This window comes from Spea bombifrons, chromosome 7, assembly GCF_027358695.1.
Source record: "Spea bombifrons isolate aSpeBom1 chromosome 7, aSpeBom1.2.pri, whole genome shotgun sequence".
In the NCBI taxonomy this organism is placed as follows: Eukaryota; Metazoa; Chordata; class Amphibia; order Anura; family Pelobatidae; genus Spea; species Spea bombifrons.
The window spans coordinates 13,082,710-13,101,729 of record NC_071093.1 but is presented as its reverse complement, the minus strand read 5'-3'; the positions used below and the strand labels follow the sequence as shown (position 1 = coordinate 13,101,729).

Sequence of the window (19,020 nt, the reverse complement as noted above, 5' to 3'; positions counted from 1 at the left end):
TTAGCATATATACTAAATGTACTGTTCCATCTAATCTTAATATATCCAGATAAGTCCTGCATCATGTAAAGAGAAATAAAAGAAATCTGCCATCTTGGTTTTCTCTTAATGTTCTCTGTAACTGTGTTAAAAAAGTGTACTGAAATACTAGAGTTGTCTCGAAACAAAGCCCTTCTCTATTTATTACAACACAGCAGGTGTGATGGAAGTGATAGCATCAGATATTTTATTCAATAGGTGTGATGGGAGAGATATGCGATAGTGTGAAGTCTCTAAACTAGAAGACCTTAAAGGCCCCTTCTGTGATGTCAGAGATTGGCAGCCAAAGCAGATAAGACAGGATAAAGTATTTTCAGCAAGAAAATGGTACAGATTGGAATATGTTTAAGATGTATACCATACTAGTACATATTAATTCAATGTGGAACAGCACTTTTAAAGTATAAACGGGTGCTCATGTACAGTCCTAGAATAAAATAGCTGTGACAAAGTATTAACATTACATAAACCAGTGTGGCAAGATTATCATTTCCCCCCAACAGGAAGTGTAACTTTGAAAGATTGCTGACATCCGTCAGAAATACAGTACATTTCACAATTAATAACTTTACTAACAAAACAAGGCTTACACAAAAACATGTTTTTATAATAAAATGCAAAAACTCAGCTGTTGCATGATAAAGAAACCCTGTGACACACAATGGATAGTTTGGCTGGTGCTTTGCTGGGCTGTCACACTTTATACCCAAGTACATGGAAAATAAAAGCTTCAATTGTTCTACCTCTGCGCTCAAAACTGCCTTCACCGCATTCTTTAAGAGCTGCAATCACGAGTCCTCTAACGTGCATTACTTGAAAATGGAAAAACATTTCAGTTTCATATGCAATGAACTGCATAGCACATTAATTGAATGCACTTCTCATGTCTCCATCTCTCAATTAGTTAAACAAAGGCAAAGGCACTATTTAATATTTTAGTGGGAACAACATGTTGCTTGTGAAACAAAATAATTAAATTGCATGCGAATGAACAGTTTGGAATCCACTGGCATGCTACAACCTTGGGTGTATTTTAAGCTGGGCTGGTGAGAAAAGAAAGGTTTTAAAATGTGCCAGCATTTAATAATAGCAAGCATGTCATAGGATGATTATTGCATGTGACGATATCTATGTGGCAGGTGGTGATAGCTTTTAACAGGCCACATGTGATCCCACCACACAGGGAAGGTCAATGGTGATAAGAATTCAATAGCTGTTATATTGATAAATTAATGAACACTACTACTAAATTAATAAGTTAATGGTTTTGTTCTGTTTTTCTAAAGCACGGTGTGTCTGATCACAAAGAAATGCTAAACGCCCTATGGATTTCGTATAGTCTGTATCATAAATCTTCAGAGAATTTTAACAAAATTGGAATTGGCAAGCCAAGTACTAACGATTCTTCTGCTTCAACAGAGAGAATAATGAAAATTATAGTTCACAAGTATTGAAGAACAAAAACCAAACACTCTTAAGGGCAACCCTATCCAAATGGCGACTAGCAGACTGAGCTTGGCCCATCAGGACTTTATGTGAATCACCCAGTCACCTTTAGGAACCCAGAGGGTCCATTTGAATTGATAATCATTTAACACACCTTTTGACAACTCCAACCTCTGCTCTGAATGGTATACAGAACTCCACACTGGAATTACACCACTGATCTAGTGCATTAAGGATCCAACCATAGTGGGTCTCTTCTGTATGCCACAAGTTAGTTCTCCGTAACGCACAGTTCATCCATTAAGATGGCACTCAAGGAATCCTGAGGGAACGCATGAGACCTTCTTGCACAAGAAGCTCATTGTGGTTGTCCCTTAATAATGCATGAAGTAATGCATGAAGTGTCTCATTTCATCTTAAACCATCTGCAAACAAATGCTTAATAAAACTATATAATATATACACACACAATACATAATGTAATACTACCATTGTTACTATTACACTATAATGAATCGGATGGTTCTCCATAAATGGTGACCGTCGATATGGTTTTCATTTTGGGTTTATTCACAACAGAAGAGTGGTGTTTTCAGTTCCTTCGCTTCACTTTTATAAAAGGCCACCACAGGCAAGAAGTGCTGAGCTGGCCCTGCATAATGTACAATTTAATAGGTGAGCAGATTAAAGCAAGGGTGAACACACGAAACACATAAGTTATGCCATATTTTCATTATATGCAAGGTGTGCCAAGGTTTAATGTTGTTTGCTTAAAGGCAAAAGACGACCTGTTCATAGGGTAACGTATCACTGTAAAAACACTTGGTTTCTGTCTGAAACGTTACTATCATTTACCACCTACACGGAGGGATTATTACATCTCCGAACCCCTAAAACCACACGTGGGCAATCATTTGGAACGACAAAGCAGCTCTTAACATATAATATTGCCCTGAGTGTTTGTCAAACCACAAAATCTACAATCAAAACACTGGGCAGGCAATTAAACAATGTGTCTGTTTCAATGTCAATCAATAAACGAAATGTCTCAGAATCACTTAAAAAGGGCAAAAAAAACCCTTTATACTGCCTATTAAAGAGATACCAAGATACAAAAAGAAACACGCTAAATTGTTAATAAATAAATGGTGCAGGCATCCTACAAAGTGGTTCTCGGACAGCTCAATCCGTTGGGATAACGTTTGCTAATTCAAACGTCTAATGACTGTAATAAAATTAATGGAATCTCAAAGAAATAATTGCTCTGAGATTAGGACCCCGTTTTTACGCTTTCTTGTTTTTTTCCCATACTCTCACACATGCCCGTTACACGGTTATTTGTACACATGCTTAAAAAAAAAATCGACACTTAGTAGCAACACGCTTACTGATGACATGTCAATAGGGCGTAAACGTGCGCTAAACATCTGAGGGACGGGTATTCAGGGTGCTCCGTTACTTTGTAAAAACTCCCTTTAATATAAAACAATAATTATGTCATAAATAAGTGTGAAGTGGCAGCAGCTGATGGGGTCAATGTTTCCTTCCAGAGTAACATTATAATTTAGTGAAACTGTTCACTCAGATTATCACAGAGCATGGCTGTTCTGCTATGGTGGATGTGACACTCATTAGAGATGTTTGTGTGGAGCCAGAGGTTCGGACCTGAAAGTTGACAGTTCCCTGCACGTTACAGTAGAGGCTCCGTGTGCATGACGTTGTATGACAACAAGGCAGTCTCGGGCGGTACATCTTGCCGGTGCCACCTGATGCTCATGTAGGTCAGACACCACCTCTGCCCAGAACCGCACCCAGACCCCTTGCCCCACACCCAGCTGCCCATATTGCGCCACCTACCGCTTCTTAGGGATGGCGCCTGAAGCAACGGGTGCTTTCGGGGCCTTGCATTCGTTGGTAGTGAGGTTGGCCGCGGCTCCAGGCTGCAAATGACCAGTGATAATCCTCAGCCTTCGCTGTGAACAAATGGACATCGGGGAACCCTGGGCAGCCGCCATGCTTCCGTGTTATGAGGCAGAGGGGGGCCTGAGGGAGAGGTCACAACGTGGGTATTCTGCTGCGTCCCGGCATGCACCGCGGCCCCATTACCTAGCAACCGGAGAACGCTGCTTCTCTCTGCTCTTCCTAGTTCACCTGCTCCGAGGCAGGGAGGGTTTTGTGGTTGCGTCCCCCCGATGGATTTACTCTAGAATATAGCAAATAATAGTTCCATTCGGTGCACTGCTGCAAAAACACGCAGTCGTTTCGTTCCGATACCATATTTTAATTAATTATATAAATGTACAAAACCCCCATTTTTTTGGAATGTCTGTCATGATGTGACAGCTCCCTTTAAACACACTTAAAGGCGCGTAAATCTTTGACACACCTTAACCACTTCACCAACGGTCTGGCCATCACAGTCATTATACAATACATTATTTACACAACTTTTATAAATATTACAAGCGAAAACCACAGATAATTACAATATTCTGTTTAGTAGACAACCTCAAGAAATACCTGCCAAAAAACGAAAAATGGCTTGGGTTATGCAATGGAAAAATGATTGCTTTGTAAACATGCATAAAGCTGCAGTCCCAAAACACCGTTAGCCAGCCTTTAACCTCTGCAGTACTGGGGTTTCAGAACCAAAGGACCAAAATATTTTCATCATTTTTACCATATGTTTGTTAAAGCATGATTCCGCTTTTCCAAAATAGTGCCTCTTTTACAATAATAGCAATACATAAAACATAATAATTATTAGTGATAATAGATTTTAAAAACAAGCAATAGTAAAACACTATAAGTCCATGCTTTACATTTTAACCTATATTACCGTGTATTTTTATATAGATTTTTTTACTAGTGGAAGTGGTAAAGAGCACTTTTGAAGGAAAAAAAAAATATATTTGTATCTCTTTATTTTATTTAACATTTTTTTTTGCACTGTTCCCAATGCAGTATGGTTCAAGGTCCCTCTCTCATATATTTTTCATGCCCCATCCACTGGAACGCTCTTCTCCGCTTATGAAACTCCTCTGTGTCTCTAGTCCTTCAAAAAGACCCACTTTTTCAGGGATGCCCATCACCTGACAGGTAAACTCCTTATCTTCAAAGCCTCAGTCCTGCTATCAGTCTAGACACTCTGAGGAAGCCTATTTAGTAGGAAGGCCCCCCCAGTTATCTACCCTTCCTCTGCCGACCCCCGTCATCTACCCTTCCTCTGCCGACCCCCATTATCTACCCTTCCTCTCCCTCCCTATTATCTACCCTTACTCCCCCCCCCCTTTGTACTTACCTTTTAGCAGTCCTGCGGCGAGTCTCCCTTGCTCGGTCTCGGTGCCGGCTTGTAATGCTGAGTGTCGGAAATGACGTCATCTTCCGGCGCTCTGCATTACAAGCCGGCACCGAGACTGAGCTAGAGGGCTCGCAGAGGAGAGAGGGGCGCCGAGCGGGTACTGACAACTTGGTAAGCGAAAACCACTCGACGCCCTCTCTCTCTTCCGCTTTAAAATGAAAAAAAAAAGGGCTTGGGGCCGCAAAGTGCCGCCCCTTCAAAAGTGCCGCCTGGAGCAATTGCCCCACTCTGCTCCATTGTAGGGCCGGCCCTGTTAGTAGGTGAAACGCGTATGTATATATATGTTTTTACTGACTTTTTAATGGTTTTTAACCAGAAAGCTGAAAATAAGTAAGTTTTTTTAAAAACATCTGACCTGTGACCACTATATCCTTGGTGGGAATCATTCCATCTACGCCAGAAGGTGTGAGCAATCCATTTATAGGTCACCATATTGCAAGCGCATAGTGAACTGTTTTTATTTATTTTTCATTCATTTTATATATACAGAAGGCACTATGTCTATTTCTGTTTAACTTTTCATGTGCACCTCATGCTGAGAACAAAAGAAAGAACGACACAGGACTGCTGTTAAAGACATCCCCAGGCGAGGATTGTGCTAAAGTCCCTGAAAAATGCGAGTACCCATTCTTCAACTCTTTACCACACGGTGCCAGCCACATATTATACTACTGTGATTTTCAAGTTATTTATCAAGCCAAGAAGAGGAAACCTTGGCGAGTGGGCTGCTGCTATTTATAGGACTTTGATTTTACTAAAATGCACTTTAGGACATTTTATTTTGTCCAAGTGTACTTAAGGACATTTTATTTACTGTTCTTAGCGCTTTTACCTTCTTATTTTTTGCTGCTATCAGTCTATACTTATGACCAGTGATATTATTTATTTCATTAGTGATTACAAAAACATACATTAGGTGGCTAGTATATCATAAACGTTGGCACTTTTACCTCTTGTTTAATATACCCCCATCTAGATTGCTAGATTATAAACGTGTTTGAGCAGGTCCCTCTTACCTTTTATTACTGTAAGTCCAAATTGTTATATTCTGCACTACTTGATGTGTGCTGTTTACCCATTGTACAGTGCTGTAGGATGGCACTATATAAATCAATAAATAATAATAATCCGCAAAGTTCAGAAAATTATCTAAGAGACAAAACCAACGACCAATACCAGAATGGCTTAACACCATATAACTTCCTTAAGGTGTTTTTATTTGAAATCCTGAACATACCAGGTTATGAGGTGCAGGTGGTTATTGTCACCGTAACCCCCTGAGGCTGAGAACACAAGAGGACTACTCCCGGGGAAGTTTCCGACGCTGAACCCTCCATTGGTACCCCGGGATTGATGCCGTTCCCTCGGGATCACCGCAAAATACTGACTCTTTGTTAGGTGGGCATTGCTGGCCAAAGAACCGAGTTCTGTTTGTACCCTAAACTAAGTCTTGGCTAGTGTTTGAAAGAATATGAAGGGTTAATCCCTTAAACAATTGAGCTTTCAGCAGCAAGGAGGATCTCTACAGCAGAGCTATTCAGTATGAGTACGAGTACAACTAATAGTCCACTCTTTCACTATATCCAAATTACAAGGTACAAAATGGAAAGTCCAAAAATAAAAGTTTCAATAAACAAGGAAAAAGTCCCACACACTTACAGGACAGCAATTTAAATTTGTAAAAAGCAGTTTCCCTCAAAAAACATGGCAACCTTTATTACATCATATATGCCGATGAAACTGATTGCTGGTAGGTTCTTTCACTCATTAGCAAGCAAGTACATACAGGAGTGGAGTAAAGAAGTTTTCATAGGGAACTTTAGGATATGCTTATGTTCAGTGGATAATGAATCCATAATAATTTATTATTTTATTATTTAAAAGTATAATGTTATTAATATAATAAATTAAAATAAATGGCTGCATATAAACATGAATAATGTACTTGTCTCCAGGTCAACCAACAGGTGTCAGCTTTTCTCTACCTATTGTATTTCTTTAATGTCCAACTTGTTTAAGCACGGATCCTTATTGTAACATGTCTAAAATAACATTAAATGAAATGCCTCTTATATGTCTTGAGAAAACATTTGTATATGTCTTTACTATCAGTAGTCCAAGCAACAAAAACAACATAATGACAGCTTTAAATGTAGCACATTTACATTAAGACCGATTGTAGCCACTATCACCAACCTTCCCATTTATACATCTGGTAACTATCAACAGATTATAGACTTTTTAGAAGCCATAACAGTATGTAAAACCATATATAAAAGTAGCGTTTTTAAAACCCAATGGTATTTCAAAGTGACCCCAAACTTTTGAATGGCAATGTGTAAATATAGATATATAAATATAAAAACAATGTCATTGTTATGCCAGTCTTAAGCTATGCAATATTAAAATATTAAAGTATAAAATTGATTAATGTTGCTTGGATGGCTTCAAAATGTAATGGTATTCACTCAGAATAGTTGTTGTCTACACCAATTTTTCATGGTTATGGTAATTTCCCTTTTAAGTTATACTTCCATCCATTCTTTGCTTTCTGTTGCTATCCTGTTTACCGTAAATAGTACGGTACAGATGTTTTCTATCTGCTAATGCCTTAACATTAAAGATTCATAAGTACATATGTTAAAAGAAAGTATGTTTATTTGATGCACTTCTTTTTATTCCATTGGCTGTAGTTCGTAACAGTTGAGTTCTAAGTATTGCTAAAGGACCCACCAGGGTGACATAAAACTTTTATTTATACCTACACTTAATATTGCAGTTCTGTAGCTTGGTAAATAGCTTGTATCTTAATTTCATATTAATTATAGATCATGCTTTCATGTTTATTACATATGGTTCATTGTTTAAATCCATGTGTTTCCCTTTCACCATTTTATTTCATGACTGGTTTACAAGAATATTTATGTACTGTAAACAATGGCATATTTTAGTGCTGTAGGTCCAGAGATGGGCCCCTCTGCCACGTTATATGAAACAGTCCTCCATAGTTTCCTTTAGCCCACCGCTGCATCCCATTAAAAGTGTCATATCATGGTGCCAAATAGTAAGAGTAGGGTTGGCAGGTGGCACTGCTTTGCCTTATGCCTAGGGCAGCTCCAAAGATAAATACCTCACTGACGGTAATGTTGTAGGGAATGAGACACAACAGACATAAATATATAGGTTGGCAATTTTAGCTTTGACATATTGTTATGGTGCATGCATAGATTTTCCTTAACTCTTCATGTGTTGGAGATGTCTTTGCAAATCACTTCCAATTGGGTGTATTCATTGAAGCAGGAGTTTGCATGAGACTTGAACATTTGACCCAGAGCTCTCCCTCCTCCGGTGAGTGGCTTCATGGAGTGGTGGGTCAGTCGTGTGTTTAGGGGCTAACCCCAGTGTTTAGAAGGGAACTGTGTGTGGTGTCGGTGGAAAGTAGGGAGGGGGAGTAGGTGGACCAAACAATTTCCCAGCTGGGAAAAAGCAAGCAGGACTTCACCCTGGCCTCCTAGTCGAACCTAGAGAATTTCAAGGTATGACTATAAAGGGCCATCCCTAGCATTCTTATAATGAATGATTGGTTGACCTGGCTTAATACATAGTGAACTATGCATTACACAGCTCAGCTCTTCTTTCAGGATAAATGTGTCTGGTTCCCAATTTATAGTGTATAATGGAGTGAACAGAGTGGGCCATGGAGCAGTGGGCTGATTCCCTACTAGAACTGCCATCCTATACACAATTATCCTAGACCAGAGTATGCCACTGGTTGGTAGGTGAGTAGGAGAATTGTTCTTTCATCTCTTTGCCATCACTTTACATTCTGGTGGGCCAACTCCAATGAGCTTTAGCTTCAAGAATATTTTGGTTAGCCTGGTATAAGGCATATTTAAATCAGTGAGAGATATTAAATGTCACCCCCCATCAGGAAATGTGGAAAATTAGCTGAATTTGGTTGTCTACAGAGTTGTTACTTTCATCTAAAAAATACTACCACTGAAAAGATATCTGCATATTTTAAAATACCACTGTTTATGGGACATTGGCTGTGTGACTAATTTTACTAATCCCAGGGATTATTTAAGGATGGAAAGTATTCAAATAACAGATGCTGCTCTATATTTTTTGTTATTTGAACATTTGTTCTAAATCTAAATTCTAAGTCTTAAAAGCTGTGGAGAGTGCATACAATTTAAGACTCTCCTCTTCAAAGACGCCAATATTTATGTGGGAAAAAATTAAGAAATTGAATAGCAGCCCATCTGTTGGGGTCTTTTAAGAAACATCCACAAAAATTTGAAGTATGAGACTATTTTCGGATATTATAAACTGTAAATCATAATTGCTCCAAGGATAATGAATGATATCACATTTATTATGTTTTAAGTTAAATGTAAAACAGTTGAAGAAAGGGAAGCGTTGCTCGTTTCTCGAAAATCCTGCATTAGATCCTGTATCTAGTTTCAGCAACTGTCATGTGATATGAGCAGCACAGCAAAGCCTGATCTGTTCTGGTCTTTAGAGTGAGCTGTTGGTAGCTGATTTATTAGAAAGATTTTTTTTAACCCCTTAATGACAAAGCCGGTACATGTACGTGCTCAAAATGCATTGTTTTCAATGGGTTTAGGGTCCGTGCATTGTCATTAAAGGGTTAAAAGGGCAAAAAACAATATATAGTTAGATGGTCTGTATTTAGATACACTAATGTATTCGGGAAGTTAGCCTGTATACAATCTTTAATGTATATATTTAATTGAAAACTATTAATAAAAGTGGCACGCTATATAATTAATATTAGGCATATTATTATCGTCCAGATGTTTTATTCAGGGATCAGTATTGTGGACTGTTTGCTTTACTGATCCCTGCTTTAACTTTGTTGGCCCACTTGCCTTACGCCTGTCTTGCTACCTTTGCAGGCCTCCTCAATTGGGCTTGTCATCCTACCTCCACAGCCCTCCTGCCTTTGGCCTGTCTGCCTGTCTGGCGGCGGCGACAGAAGGAGAGATTGCAACTAGGCATGTCCTGGACGGATCATGTGTGGACAATCTTCATGATGTATGCTCCAGATCAGAAAGTATTCTATCAATTCTTTTGGAAGTTTGAGACATTCTGAATTGAAGATTTCCCAGTATCCCTAACAGAATGAGAATTGTGTGTCCTGCCTGAAGAAGATTCAAGAGCTCAGACAATTTTAACACAGGGTTTCTCAGCAGAAACTCTGTTCTTCAGTGGAGTCTGTATATGGCCATTTCCCTTCAAGTAGTCAAGGTCCGACATGTGCTGGACATACAGTAGATTGGATGATATTTGTGCTAATCTAAGCTTGTTGTACTGATCCACATTGACAACATCTCAAATGTTTCTGTCAAATATCAGATGTCCTTCAGAAGAGCTTTGAATAGGTCTTTACCCAGCTACCATGAAGATACAGACACTACACTAGTGCCTTTTCCAGAGACCATACTACTATTACATGTTTAAGAAGTGGCTTTCTCTAGGAATTTGTTGAACGCAACCTAGAAGAACTATTTTGTTCTGTCTCAGCTAACCTCGACACCCTTTGAATCTCTGATTTTCTTCAGACTTTACTCCTAGCTCTCATTCTGGCTAGGAGAGTAGGATGATTTCTAGCCCTCTCCATTAAGAATGGTACTTCCTGGTTGTTGTGTCTCAAGTATTCCACTCTCTACCTGAATCAGATTATTTACCAATATTGTCCCATTCCATGGATTGAGAAGGAATTCCACTGTTAGATGTGTGCCCGAGTTAAGGACCACTATTGCCAGTTGTATTATGTTGATGATTCCAAAGCTTACACAGACTGGAAAGTAACCTCCTCCTGAACGATGTGCTGACTGAAATCTTGACTGGTAAAGCAGTTCTTTTGGAAGAATCTGCTAGACTCTTTTGGCCAGAGTTTTCCCTGGCAGAAGTTTCCTGTTTGGTTTGAGTTCTGCTGATTTTGTTCCTTCCCTGGTGCTTTGTTTTATCTCCTACTAAATGCTACTGGGAATGGAAATAGAAAATTCTTACCTGATAATTTATTTTCCTTGTCATTTCCCGGTAGCACAACAAAGTTTTGTATTGAAGTTCTGAGTTTGGCTTTGTTATGCACTGAGGCTAAGGGAGGCTTTAGAATTTCCTGCCCTACCTGGATAGGTGGCGCTATCTCCTATTACATGCTATTGGAAGTAAGGATTTTTGGTTCTCAATATAATATTTTACACATATTCAGATGCATGGCTGTATGGTCACAAGAGAATGGCCGTTGTCTCCTTCTTACCAGTATTATTATTTGATTGTAGAAAAGCTGATGAAGCTCTAGAAACAAAACATAACAATAACGTAATAACAATAATATAATAACATAAATCAGCTTGTGCACAGTGTACGGAAATTGGTATACAAACTAAATTGTAGAAAAAAAATATTGTTCTTTTTGTATGTGCCATAATCAGTTGCATAAACAGCTATCAATATGCTACAACTTAGCATAAAAAGTCAGGATACAACCCCGCTCCTAGCCACACCTCTTACCAAACCGACGCAAACAAAAGTGTTTGACATTCCACAGTTATGAATTTACCTGGTGACTGTGGCTTCAACCAGTAGATCTGACCCCAGGGCATAACAGTATATAGGCTTATAAATATAACTTACAGCTGGGTCAGAGCAGAGCAGGAAAAGTTGTGCATCCCAACACTAGTACACCTGCAAAAAAACTTGCACTTCAAAACTGTACTTACCAAAAATCCCTGTGACAAGTCTGAAGGAGCAGGACCAAAGGTGCCGTAATCAAATAGTGAGCAGAGGTACCCTACAAGAGCATCAAGGACATCAAGGTACATAACAAGAACAAAATGTACAACAATGACCATAAAAGAGATGGCGTGTGTGCATTATAAAAAAAATTGAAGCTGCTGATACAAAGAGAATATGAAAATTAACTGCAAGTGGTAAGATTTGCTTGTTACTTTGTAGATCTTTGTGTGGATACCCAAAATACTTTTTTAACCAATAGTTCTAGCTGCAAACATGGTAGATAAATTCAAATATAGAATGCAAATACATACAGTGGTAAGATTGTCATCATGCAATTGTGATCGGTCACAAATGTCTTTCAGGTTTGTCCTGCACCTTTAAATAGAAATTGGTCAGCTTATCACTGGAACAATCACCTCCAATGACCTCCATCAGTCAGGGAAAGTTGTGACCACAAATAAACTTTGAACACAAATACATGTTCAAACTGGTTTCAAACATCTGAAACAGTGCTACAAGGATAAAGCTTGCCCCAATGAGGGAGGTAAATGATTGCTATAGGAGGATAATGCCAGCTGGATCTCTTTTTTTGTTTGTACAACTTTTTGAGGTGCGGCTTTCAGAAACATAATTGAGGATTGCCGAGCCATTCCTTCACTTTGCAAAGTAAAAAAAAAATATGGGAAAAAAGCGTATGACACCACACCTTCAAAAATACCTTCTTATGTACAGTTAATCTGTCTTTTAATTACATCTTGAATAAAAGCATCTAACTTGTGCCAACAAATATTTTGGATAATGTGGAAAATTACATATATACCAAGGTGGCATCTGAAGTTGAAAACCCACAAGCAAACATATAATGACTGAGACACTTGCTAGTTAGATAAATATAAATTGTTAGCTGCTTTACATATCATTTACTTCTGTAAACAGTCTGGTTACATCACATATTAACTAGTTCAAGCATGAACTAAAGAGTTTGATGCTAATATATGGGAATATGATCTAAAACATCAAAATTCTTGCATGATCTATCAATTAGGATATTTATTTTATACTAATTACACTCCAGCAGTTTGTCACTCAGTATATGTTTTATTGAGGTGCACATATTGCTCATTACTTTTTGTTTTCTTTATCTTGGAATCTAATGTAGGCATTTAATAGGTAGTCTGTATTTCATTCAATTTTTCTAAACATTTGAATTGCTCAAAACAGCGCCTTTTTAAGTTCAAAGAATTGGTACATAGATGGTCCTTATAGTCTGGGGAAATATCACATGTGTGCGGCAGGGGTGCCTGCGGGAGGCGGGGCTTGCTGGGCGCCGGATTTAAAATTCAGAACTTCTCAGCAGGGGCACCCTGTTGTGGTCCTGGTATTCTGTGTTTGGAATTAGAAATTTGTGTTTTCTGATATTGACCCTTGGCTACCCTGCCTACTCTTCTGCCTAGTGATTCTGTTCCTCTATTACCCTGCCTGCGTACTGTACCTGGCTTGTCTGACTACGTGCGCTGTGTACCATCTGCTGGCTTGTGCGACAGCTGTGTCTGACCATCCTTTCCGCATTAACCCCTGGCATACTGTGTTCTCCATCAGTGATTCCAGCCTGCTTGTTACCTACACAGGTTTCTGGATCTCTCTTTGCATTGCACTCAGTACTGAACTCTAACTCACTCTCTCAGGGTTACATGGAAACACGGTTAATATCTGGTAGGTCTCATAGCAAAATCACGCATTTAAATGTATGCAAAGATGGCTAGGAGCATGTTAGAGTATTTCTCTTTACATTGTTGATGTGTTGGTTGAGATTTGTTTATAGTTTTTGCCTAGCTGTGCTCCATTGTGGTTTATGATTTTATGAGCCAGACAGTAAAAGCTGAGCTTACTGAGCTGTTCTGGAGTTAAACGAGTTTCTATTTCTGCTCTCAAACTGGAGTGCTGGGCAGGGTTGCCTAATATTTCATAGAAATTGTGATGTAAACTAAACAAAACTAGTGGGCCATGTATACTAAGTCCAAAAAGACAGATTCAGAAGTAAAATTATACTTTTTAAGCAGTCAGCAGAACATGTGAAATTTAAAGAGAAAGGGTTAATCCTGGAGTGGTAAAAATGGTTCTTATTAATAAATTGTTCCAAAAGAACTACTACTATCTGTAGATCCTGACCTGGAGAGGCACTGTACTCAGAAGGATGGGTTGTTACAGTAGGTTGGCATTACACAAACCTGGTGTTCGATGTAACAACCAGGCAAATAGAGCTAGTTACATTTCAAAAAGGTGAAACTAATCAAAATTGTATGTTTGCTACAGGTATGTATATTTTAAATATAAAACAGGGGAGTTAATATAAAAAATATAAAACACTGCACCCATGTAGAAAAGCAGCACAAGCTTCACTAGTGCCCCTCAAATAGGAGAAAAATATACAAAATGGAAAAGTGAAAATGTGCGTTAAAACTATGCTCAATAAATAATGTCCAACAGTAAAAAGATTCTGTGCAAAATATAAAGTAGACACAAGATGAAACGTGTTGTGGGAGAGCATCAGGGACATTCTATTCCGAATTGCAGTACTGTTTGCTCTTTCCTGAGATGGCTTGAAGGACTTAGGAGTAGGGATCTGGGTGACCCATTGTTTTTAAATGAACCAAGACTGGTGTAGTGTGACATCTCATATTTGATACATAAACTGAGATATGTGATCAAAAGGGAAGTAATCTCATTATAGTGAGCAGAGTGAGTGCAATACATATTTTCTTAATAAATGCCAATTTTTATACAGACCATACTACACTATGTACCTTATTCTGTTTTTGCTTATGGGATTCTGATCCTTAGACAAGGAGAACTGATTTTGCTACAAAAGCTGAGATAAGTTTGAAGTGTCTAATATATATATTTCACACGGAGTGGTTCTACTGTTGGACATTTTTTACTTTCCATTAAGTATATTATAAATATAATTCAGAAGGCAAAAATGCATACAAATATGTAAAATTGACATTGGTTTCCCTCACTATAAATGCTTCTTGTAGGTTAAAAGTGAAGTATGGTGACATGTAGTACCAATAGCCCTTCGGCAAATCCTTGCATGAGGAAGAAGGACCGCAAACTCTTTTTTTAAGAACAGACTGAGGCATGTAAAATTGCTTAAATACACTGTAGATTTAACATAATTTAATATACTTGAAAAATGTAATTCTATTATACAAAATTGACAGACATGGTCTAACTTCAAACTTTCTTGGAATGGCATGATTGCCGACTTTTAAAATTAGGGCCTTCCTGAAAATTCACTTATATTTTCAAAACAATCCCCTTTAAAATCTCATGTAAATTAAATTTCAAACTTACATTCATTAGTTTACTCTTTTGAGGCAACACAATAGGGTGGATTACTAGTCCACTGTTCTTGATCAAATAGTTTTGTAACATAGTAGACAGGAAACAATCTGATGGGTTGATTTATAAAATTCTATGATTTTTCTAGCCAGTATAGATGACATTTTTTGGACTGCTAAGCATGGAGGATATCTAAGCCGGGATTAGCCACTTCAGAGCCCCTCCCAAGGTTACTCAGTACAAAGAGCTGAGACACCCCATACCTAATGTTTCTCTTCCCCATCGGCATTTGGTTTCAAGACCTTAGGGGACCTATTCCAAGACACTTCAAACTAATAGCCTAGTGTATTGGTTTTGTTTTTTTATTATTAATATAAACACCGTTGTTTGTCCCAGAACTCATATCTTCCTATAATAACCTGCGGTGCTTTAGGAACTTTGCACATAGGTTCCTTGTATTTCACAAGTTATATTCCCCTGTTGTAATTAATTTCACAAAGGACAAAGAAGCTCTCCTTATATGGCTGCATGGGAAAAAAGAGATACAAATGACAGTTGTTTAGGAAGATTGGGTGGATTCCATATACAAACGAGTAAAGGTCTTTTAAACCAGAGTTTAACTAGAGTTAGATAACCAAATACTCTTAACGTTGAACCATGCTCCAGATAGACTCCAAAGTATATTTTCTATAATTTCCAAAACACTCTGGATAGGAAGGTGGTCAAAAGAAAACACTTATATTTTGTCCCTGCCTGACGATTCAACCTCTCTGGGAGTCAGCGACCAATTTGATAACTTAGTTATCTAAAATCCAAGTTGCTTTTAAATCAGAGATATGATTACTACCAGACCACATCAATAAGAAGCTTTTCCAACTCATAGGATATATATATATTGTTAGCAACTAAGATTACAATTGCCCATCCTTGAAGACAAGCCCTAAACGCCACAGAAGTCAGAGAGATAATCACCAACATAAAACAAGTAAGCACTTATGATAAAGTACATGTAGAGTGCTTTGCAAATGTAAGTAACATCATATAATATCAGAGCTAGTGGCTGAGAGCCCTTATTTAGAGACTTAAAAACCTTTAAGGACAAAGGCTTTAACATATATATTATTGTTATTTTTTGTTATACCCTAGATGATTATATTCATTATCTTGCTATTTTGTTTTGTTTACTTTTGTTTTCTCTTTATATATTTATATATATATATATATATATATATATATATATATATATGTATATATATACATACAGTATATAGTATAGAGTTACCTTCTATATTATACCGTATGAAATGTGTTCTGTGTTAAACGAAGGTTTATGAAATGTGTGCACTACAGTATATCAAACTGTAGGCTTAGAGTACAGATTTTGTTGCCGCATATATATTGCCCATTTTTACCTATTGTATAAGTGCATCTTGATCTTTATTGACTTGAAAACTGAAAAAGTAAAATGATTTAAAAAAAAATAATTGTGACTTCTGGTTCACTTATTTTGGCCTAAATAACCTCCAGTCCCTTCACCATTTTTAACCTGTGGCAGGATGAAGGGTTCTTAACAGTACTTGGGTGCTGAAAACTTCCCTCTTTTTTGACTGTGGAAGACAGAGCTGAATCTTAATGGTTAGTATGGTTTGTTTTTAGGTGTTACTGATTTGATTCAGTTTCCTAGTATTTTAATGACCACGGCACAACAAAGCTTGACAGGAAGCTGATGCAATGGTGGCAACAAAGGGCTAAAGTTAAAGTGTAAGCTATGCAAACCTTTGAAACTCGTGAGTTAAACGCCATAAAAACATTTACTGTAAAACATTAGCTACTCTTTGCCATCCAGTGTTAACAATTGTGTAGTCCTTATTAGCTCATTAACACTAGACTTTGATTCTTACAGCTTGTGCAATGGCAACAAAGTAATTAATTATACCTACTAAAGGTAATAGTTCCTTACAGACTAATCTGTATATACCTGTTAAGGATATTTATCTTTTAGATTATAGAATTTCATTTTTAGATGTAGTCCATGAAACTAGTACAGGCTGTCCATCAATGATTTTATTCATTAGATGACATTAAGCGTCCCATTAAGCTTTATTGGCTGCCTGCACACTGGATGTGTTACATGACCCCGTTGCATTCCCCTTTTTTTTAAGAAGTTTGGATCGGTACTACAGGCACTCTCTTCCCCACAAACATAGACTTTGGCAGCTTAATTAAACTAAGATTTTATACAGTGCACAAAGAAAGCTTGCTTGCAATACTGAGACTCCCTAGAGCTACTGTTCACATTCCTTGATAGTCTAACAAAATGACCATTGTGGTATTCCCATGCCATGGCCTTCAGCCATTGAGAATCTGGAACCATGCAGGAACACAAGGAAAGAATGATCTTGGACTTCTATAAGTTCATCAATAGCCACTTTTCTCTCTTTAAAATGTTTCCACCCACTCAGCCTCTTCCTTATCTAGGGTGACTTAGTAATAACATTAGGATTGCTTCAGAACAGCAATGTTTACTTCCTAAGTTTTGTTTTTTGTCACTGGGCATTCCATTAAACCTAAGTTAACATGTATTTTGTCTTAGTTTTTTTTACTGATTGTCTTGCAACCTCGGCAGACCAATAGATATCATCTTAACTGTTGCTGTTGCTTGATCGCTTGTACCTATATTGCTCATCTCTGATATCTGGTTTGGTCTATGGCCACACATCATATTAGGCTCAACATTTAAGTAGAATGGCAAAGCAGCAATGATCTTCCAGTTCCTTGCATCTAGACAGCCACAGAGTGCTCTGATCTCCCTCTACTCACCTTATGTGAAATATGGATAGAGAAGGAAAGAACAGAAAACAAGAAGCGGCAAGTCCTAATATATTTGGTCATGGGATCCTCAGAGATTTTACTCTGTTACTAAAGTCAAATGTTTCCCAGCTTCTGACTCTGAAGCTGCGTTAAACAGTGAACAACTTTGGAATAGGTCCACATAATTTTCTTACCTCAATAAAATATAGAGATCGATTTAGTTTAATTATTAACTTTTTGAAAGCTTGTTTTTTTAACATGTAAAATATTAAAACTTGGTAAACCATATTGACCATATTAAATCTGTACAATGTGATTATAAAGTACAAGTTTATAAATCAGCAATCTAAAACTCAGGTGAACTTTGATGACCTGTTGTTCTAGGCTGAACCATATCACTCTGCTCAAAGAGTAGAATTGCAACATTGTAGAACAACTAGTAATTCCATTATGACATAATAGATTAAATCTTCATGTTTTTGAGCCTTATAAAGTTATTGTATTGTCCTGATAGAAGGCTACTCATTTTTCCTTGTGCATTGTGCTAATCTATAAAAGAATGCTACTAGTGCAGAAAGCTGACTGGATTGGGGTGTATTGTAATATTATTGTAATAGTAATAATATTGGTTCACTTTAATGTCATACTGGGACTGCAGTAGAATACTTTTTCAGTTTTTGGGTAACCAGGGCCCATAGTGTGCTCATTTACAAAAAGTTGTACCAAGCCCCCATAAACTGCACTAAAAGGCACCTTTAAGAAACGGTGTGCCAGGATATGACATCATATCCAACGGCCTGTAGTGAAGATGGCCATCTGGGAGCGATACCCTTGATTACGCCTACAGCAGCTCCAAAGTTAAATATACCACTAGACATACAGTAGAAAATAACAGATTATTTTTATGCTGAGTAAAAAAAAATCCTGATAAACATGCTCCATATAGGCATATACCGGTAATTAAAATAAATGATTATATGGAACTCAGGGCTGGAGCTATTTTCTGTGTCAGAAATAAAACACACTATTAAGCCCTCTCCTAAAAAGGGTGCGTATATTATACCCAAGTATATTATTATTTAAGATTATTTCTTTATAATAAATATTTTATTATTTTGCACTGTTCTCATTATAATATGGATAGAGATTTATTTGGAGATCTCACTTATCTTATGGATGCCAGTGATGTCACGGTAACATCTCTAAGCTCCTCATGAAGTTATTATTATTGATTTTTTTAAAATGTATAT

The 19,020-nt window shown here is 37.6% G+C and overlaps 1 protein-coding gene across 1 annotated transcript in view; it reads right to left on the bottom strand.

Moving 5' to 3' along the window:
• The window catches only part of AGPS (alkylglycerone phosphate synthase), a 72,234-nt gene extending 68,680 nt beyond the window's left edge, over window positions 1-3,554 (bottom strand). The window contains exon 1 of the mRNA XM_053471750.1: window positions 3,343-3,554. Coding sequence (XP_053327725.1) covers window positions 3,343-3,500 — 158 coding nt within the window. The 5' untranslated portion in view covers window positions 3,501-3,554. The remainder of the gene's footprint in view (window positions 1-3,342) is intronic.
• Between the last annotated feature and the right edge of the window lie 15,466 nt (window positions 3,555-19,020).